The sequence below is a fragment of the Gadus chalcogrammus genome, chromosome 19 (genome assembly GCF_026213295.1).
Source record: "Gadus chalcogrammus isolate NIFS_2021 chromosome 19, NIFS_Gcha_1.0, whole genome shotgun sequence".
NCBI lineage: Eukaryota > Metazoa > Chordata > Actinopteri > Gadiformes > Gadidae > Gadus > Gadus chalcogrammus.
The window spans coordinates 7,482,626-7,490,052 of record NC_079430.1 but is presented as its reverse complement, the minus strand read 5'-3'; the positions used below and the strand labels follow the sequence as shown (position 1 = coordinate 7,490,052).

General features: G+C 40.2%; 1 protein-coding gene across 1 annotated transcript in view; it reads right to left on the bottom strand.

Annotated features, from left to right (window-relative positions):
* Nucleotides 1-1,855: 1,855 nt before the first annotated feature.
* mapk10 (mitogen-activated protein kinase 10) overlaps nucleotides 1,856-7,427 on the bottom strand; it is a 28,644-nt gene continuing 23,072 nt past the window's right edge. Inside the window, exons 11-14 of the mRNA XM_056578739.1 lie at nucleotides 6,836-6,862; nucleotides 5,493-5,556; nucleotides 4,097-4,174; nucleotides 1,856-1,998 (exon numbers count right to left, since the gene is read on the bottom strand). Of these exons, the coding sequence (XP_056434714.1) occupies nucleotides 1,856-1,998; nucleotides 4,097-4,174; nucleotides 5,493-5,556; nucleotides 6,836-6,862 (312 nt within the window). The remainder of the gene's footprint in view (nucleotides 1,999-4,096; nucleotides 4,175-5,492; nucleotides 5,557-6,835; nucleotides 6,863-7,427) is intronic.

Here is a 7,427-nt window from a genome sequence, read left to right as displayed (position 1 = left end):
GAAGTAGGATTATTGCATTGTGGTGTGACCCTCCTTGAAGACACTTCTGTCAGTTAGAAACTTCAAGAGCTCCTTTCCTCCATCCCTTTACATTGACAGAAAAATAAACTGTATCATTCCAAAAGGCACTTGCCAGATTCAGTTTCAGTTTAATAATAATATTAATTCTAATAATGTAATAATAAATAAAGCAATAAATAACAGGTATTTCTATTTCCTATTCCCTTTTTTTAAATCACAAACGGATGGAATAAGCGGTTATGTCACTAAAATGTATATTTTAGACCAAAGAAAATAGAAGCACATTTGAGGTAAAAACTCACCACCCTGCCTTTGTGCCTACACTTTCATCCTTCACATCACACCACACAATCTCTAGATATATCCACCACCTTGACTTGGAAAAGGACAAACCTGCCTTGTATAGGGGGGTGAAAAGGGTTCATAATTACATGCTGTTGGCCAACCAGTGAATGGCGTGCTAGACAAACTTGAATGGCACAGTCCACATATATTATCTAACAGATACAAAAAGAGGGGGGGAAATTAACTTGTTAGCAGAAAAGTGTACTGACCCTTTTCGAGCGGAACGCAGTAACAAAAAGACATTCACTTGACTGAATTTCCCTACAGACTTTGCATGTGTTTGATTGACACAACCTCACGTCTCACGCACAAAAACGCACACGCACACAAACGCACAGACATGCACACTACTATCCTTATCGTCTAAACAGAATCCCTTGAGTATGGATTTGAAGTTGTTTTTTTTGTCCACAAACAAAACAAAAAGGCGTCTACAGACTCATCTTTAGCATACAGTGGGTTTAGCGTAGCATCATTTAACCATGCAAGAAGACAATGGGTTTCAGGCAGGGGGGGGCGGGTCTAAGGTGGAAGGGATGATGGGATGTGGCAAGGTGTGCTAGTCGAGGAACTTGTTTCTGTGTGTGTGTGTGTGTTTGTTTGCGTGTGTGTGTGTGTGTCTGTACGTGTACACTGGCCGTAAGTCCCACTCACTGCATGCGCCCCCATCAGCTGTACAGAATTACAGTATTTACAAAAACAAAGGAACAGTTGAGAATGCTCCCTGCAGAAGAGTCACATACATACAAACATACATCTGGCACCCTCACGTTAGGCTCCTGGGGGTGGATAGATGGGGGGGGGGGGGGGGGGGGGGGGTCTCACACACAGGTGAGAAGGGTTAATTTCCATTTAAGTTTCATCATCACATAGGGGTTGCATGGGAGTAAAAGTGGACAAAAGTGAAGTATTTTTCTCTTTGTATTTTATACAGAGATGTGATGGAGGAAACAGCAGCACCACCTTACCAGATGGTTGGTGGAAGCATAAACATTTTGAAAGGTAATGGCGGGAGACCAGTAGCTGGCCACTGTACAGTTTGCAGGGAGAGGTATAAGCATTTTAATATGTATATATATATACATATACATATATATTATATATATGTGTATACATATATTTGTATGTAATGCGAGAGAGGTGGAGATATATGCGAAAAGCAACTAGATTTCATAAACAAGTATGTCGGCCTATTTCATTTATTTGAAATACAATTGATTCTTTTCTTTCTTTCTCATTTTAAGCAAAATATGCAGGCTTGAGATTTTGGTAATGTGTCGTTTTCGCGTGAATGTCTCACCTACTTCCATTTTTCCTGAAGTTAAACTTTATTTTGTGTGTTTTTATATTCTTTGTTTGTCGTTTTCTTTCTATTTTAAGTTTTGGATCGTTTGGTGGGGGGACCGGTTGGTTAGTGGGTGGGTGGGGGGGCCCTAGGGTGTGTTCTTCAACGACGGAAGAACATGGGGTTGCGCAGGCAGGCTGCTAGTCACCTGCAGCACCCCAGCGGCCCCACGGAGGTCTCCAGGCTGCTGTCGGTGTCTGAAGCCAGGGTCTGGTCGGTGGACATGGAGGAGATGTCGTTGACGGAGGTGGACGGAGGGAGGCTCTCGCTGCTGTTCACGGCTGCACCTGCGCTGAGGGAAGCAACGGCGGTACACAGGGTGGGGGGCGTTACAATTAAATAGGAATCCTCTTCACAACGGGGAGACAGAGACACCTAGAAGGAATGCTGTTCGGTGCAAGGTAAAAGTGTAGTATAGTTGTGTTTGAGTTAATATGGGATCCAGAAGTTCTACTTTGTAAAAGCAGGACTTCTTGGGGCTGGGGGTGGATAGGGTCGGAAAACAAAACCTGAAAGGGGCAGAGTTTTGACTATTTCCTGCTTCGTTAGGGAAATATTAGACTGAAGAAAACTTGTTTGCACAAGTTGATGAACGGGATTTTTGTGTATTTCTACAGGGATCAGTCTACACATTGTCGATTTATAAACCGTTACAGACATCTGATTTTTTTACAGTTTACTATTGCTAGCCTAGTTTGTGTTCGCCAATTAAGCGTTAACAGATCCTGGCCTCCATCGACATGATTGGTCGAAACAAATAAGAATAGAAAGTGAAAGTCCCCGGGGACCCAGATTAGAGCTCGTCTTCCATCACACTTTAGATATGAATCCAAAGACTGATTTGGGGGATTGCTGGCATGTGACAGGCATGGCAACAGCAATGCAAAATAGTCAAGCCTAACCTAACCCTAGGCATTTTAATCTAAACTCGAGCATCGTAGTCAAGCAAAAGTTTAACGACAAAGATGAATAATAATGGTAACATTGACACCACAGTCACGGTACTTCTGTAAAATGAGAGTTGAACGGTTAATGTTGGGGTCTGCTTAATTTTCTTTTGACCATCAAAGAGGGAGTTGGAGCTATGAAGAGCTTTAGGTTAGACCTGTCTGCTTATAGCCCTATTCACTAGGAACACTGGAGACACAATCTAGAATGCAAAAAATATATCCTGGAGGAGACGTGTATGTAGAACATAAAAATATCTGAATTCCCTGTTGATTGACACATCCAAAGAAACTATGATATTCAAATCTACAATATATATTTAGGTGTAAATAGCTATGAAGCTTCTGCTCTTTTTTGTTGCCTTCTGCTCTGCATGGGTAGTAGCAGTGCAACAGTGCTGCCTGGTGTCACCTCCACTGCAGCACACTGCAAAGTACTGCAGCACTGCACTACATCTGTCATGACTCCATCGTGATACTCAACCCATCAGCTAAATGTCTAATGGTGGTGAGCTTTGAAAAGATTAAGCGATGTGGAGAGAGAGAGAGAGAGAGAGAGAGAGAGAGAGAGAGAGAGAGAGAGAGAGAGAGAGAGAGAGAGAGAGAGAGAGAGAGAGAGAGAGAGAGAGAGAGAGAGAGAGAGAGAGAGAGAGAGAGAGAGAGAGAGAGAGAGAGAGAGAGAGAGAGAGAGAGAGAGAGAGAGAGAGAGAGAGAGCGAGCGCGCGTGCGAGAGCGTTCTGTTCTGTCTTCAGAAAACTGCAGACAGGGAGATTGCGTTTGGATTCAAGTATTGATCGGTCACAATGGCGTTAAATCTATTCCAAGAGAGTTATCTTGAGAAACGGTTATACTGAATAGTTTAAATCGTGTATTTCAACCAGTGGAAAAGAATAACAAAGACGACACTTTAGATTCTGATCGTTACTATTTCTACATGTGTTATCTCATTTGTATCGCGTTTGCGGCTGACTGAGACAACTATATACTGCCCCTCCGTGGCGGACTCTATTGCTACACGCAGACAGTGATTTAGGATCGAAAATAGCCTGCGCTGAGTAAACAAGCACACTTGTTTACTTGGCTTAGATATAACCTAGACCCCAACCTTAAACGATTCGTACATGCATTGATGCACACTAAACACAGTCAGAATATCATGCTTAGAATGTTATGAGGCACATTACAACAGTTATTCATTCATTCAGTTATTCATTGTTCTACATTTGAATATAACACGAGATATGGTATGCAAAAAAAGGTTATTAATTTAGGAACCCTTTACACAGAACTAAACTATAAAAAAAAGTGCTAAACAAATGATATTGGACACATGGGAAAAGGCACAATGAGTAATGTGTGTGTACAAACAACAAGGAAGCCCATGAAGGTTCGAAAGGAGGTCCACTTACAGAGCGTGGGGCTCATGCACTGAGAGTACCTGAGGGTGAAGGCTGGCCCTTCACAACGCCATTCTTCGTTCTCTCCTCAAAGTTCATCACCTCTTTGTAGATCAGCTCTGAGAAACGGCAAATTAGAGGGCTATTGGTGTATGTTTAGAAGACCAGCATATGAGTTTTGTTCAATCCAAGTATTGATATTCTTAAATGATGAGTGGAGGGAGGGCGATTTGATCTTCAGTGTGAATGATCTATTGATCAATTATCAGAAAGATAAGATGTATGAATATGAGATTTATTTATCCCAGATGGGAATTGTGTCACACTAGAAATACGATTTAAATAATTACATTTTAAAATAAGAATATGCAGAAATCTTTGAGTAAAACCAATTATCAATATACACACTATGAGTAGTAAATTGATCATGACGAGTCTACCCTCAGATATTGATAATCAGAAGAAATGTCAAGAAAGTTTCAACAGCAGCAGGGTAAACAAAGGATTTGTATTTAAAGGCAGAGGTGTCAAAAGTATTCACATTCATTACTCAAGTAGAAGTATAGATACTAGCGTTTAAAAATACTTCTGTAGAAGTTGAAGTATCAACTCAAGCTTTTTACTAAAGTAAAAGTATAAAAGTACTGGTTTCAAAATTACTTAAAGTATTAAAGTAAAAGTAATGCAAGGGGAAAAAATGCCATTAAGGACAAAAGCGTAGGCGTGCCACAGGGGCCTATAGAATTACAATCAGCTTTTTTTTCCAAGTATGCTCAAACATACAAGGAATTTGGTCTCTGCATTTATCCCATCTGTGAATTAGTGACAGACACAGCACACCTCTATAGCACACTGCCCCACTACAAAAAACATTTTTGACTATATAATGACTATAATATTAATGTTGAAAAAATTGGGATGCACCTGTTTCAGACACATTTATACCCATTGAAAATGAACGCAATTAGTACAATGCAAATACATTAAAGAACCATATATGTGTACTGAATGTAGACAGGCTCTGGTCACACGCAGGTGCCATGTATCGCGTATTAACCAATAGGGTGTCAGAATGGTATATGTTTCTATTCTCATCCAACCAATCAAATTCACTCTATCCGATGGCGCGAATTATCTGGATGTTGTTTTTTTTGAACGCCGGCGGAATAAAAACAAGCCGAAATTAAATAGGAGTAACGCGGCCATTTTTAAAAAGTAAGGGGTAGAAAGTACAGATAAGTGCGTGAAAATGGAAGTAGAAGTAAAAAGTAGGCTGAAAAATAATTACTCCAGTAAAGTATAGATACCCAAAATTTCTACTTAAGTAAGGTAACGAAGTATTTGTACTTAGTTACGTGACACCTCTGTTTAAAGGTAGTCATGGTAGAAAATAACAAACTATTCATGACCCATGGTCAGGTGCATTGTGGCCGTTACCTTTCCATTCATCAATGGAGTGTTCTCTCTCATCCAGCTGCTTGTCGTAGATCGCAGGTGGAGGCTGTAAGGGTAGCAACAGAGGACACACTTATCAGACCAACCATAAATGAACAAAACAATCACACATTTATAGCTGCAGGAAAAAAATTGGGATATTTACTGTTGGTTCAAAATATAAAAGAAATGTCAATAACTGTCATTGAGAAATTATATGAATATTTACACTGACACTGACAATACACACATTAAGTCACCATTTAACATTTGTAGCAGATGCATGGTATATGAAAAATGCATCCTTTCCAGGTTTAGAAATACAGGAAGTATTACATTTATCAATATAATATACCAATGCACAGTTCAAATAAACAACACGTCTAAACATACGTGGTGACAAGGAACTGGATATTATATTTCACATGACTATAGCTTCTGTGGCTTTCTGTGTTTTTTTCCTTAGGGTTGACAAGAAACAAGATAATGTGGGCAGGAAGAGAGAAGCAAGGCTAATGTTGATAAGATCTAGCTGAAGAAGGACTTGAAGGGATCAGGAGTAGGGTGAAAGAGGTAAGAAAATGCTTCCATGCTATCGATACTTAATTATTTATTTAGAGACTGAGAGAGATGAACAAAGAAATAAATCTGGCACTAATTTTATACAGTTTATAATTGTATAATAGCTACTAAAGGTCAGCGGTAATTTAAGTCTTGATGAAGGACGAAGACTTAAAGTTTAGACACGTAACGACTTGGCTGTAATGAAGTCTAATTGGCGACGCCTGAAAGCGTTATATCTACGGGTATGAGCAACCCTCAGTGACTCATCGCAGAGAAGAGAATATACTTATCAACGTCAACACTCCAGCGGGTCAGAGCACTGTGTTAATGTGTTAACATTAGCAACTCCCTTTCTGAACCATTTCTTTCAGCTGTGGGCGTATGGTAGTATTGTATCGCCGGATCAGTATTATGCACACAATATTTATTTCAATTGAACAAGGTTTACAATCAACCAGAATAAATCTTAATGTGCAATTCATTTCCATCGGGAAGCTCCGCATTCTCATAAAGCAGGGAACACCCGTATTCAGACCAAACGCATGCATATACAATAACTCTCTGCTCCCAGTCATAAAGCATTATTAATCCATTTATCTTAACATAATATCTGGTTAACCTCATAACATGATATGAACAAAACAAGATTCAGAGCACATTACCCATTTGTGTTATTTTATTCACTCTTAATGGTTTAATATGTTTGAGTTCTTTGCCTCAGGACCTTTCCCTTAGTCCGGATAGTGGGGGCGTTTCTGGGATGTAGGAAGGTTGTTATTTACCATTGATATTTGGACGAGATCTCGGGCCTTCATCAGCATGAAATGACATTAGAGAAGGAGGGGGAAACAGCAGAATGTTTGTTTAAACGAGAAATGCCATCGATCACACACACGCACGCACGCAGGCAGACACAAACACACACACACACACACACACACACACACACACATCAGCATCACTAGCAGTAGTACAAAGCAGTTGTTATGCTCGGTCATCAGCAGCCACAGCTAGGTTAGTCATGATGTTCCATTTGAGAACCGGTCACCAGATCCCACTCAGAGAGCTCTTGAAACACACGTATTCATTACGTATTTATTGTGTATTTTAGCAGTGTTCAGAAGCCTTTCAATCGCATGTGTCATGGGTGTGTTATGTGTGTGAACAACGTGGGAAAAACATCTCACGTCATCCTTATGCTAAGCTCAGATGACAAATGAAGGCTTCACTGAATGAAAATGGAAACCCTGTATGCGTTTTTCTATGACAGACTCCTTTGCTCTAAGACCGATGGTTTGTCATGGATAGTGGAGCAGCGTTTCTGTGTGGGAGTATGTTTGTTGTAGGTTTTTGACCTCAACTCTATGATATTAC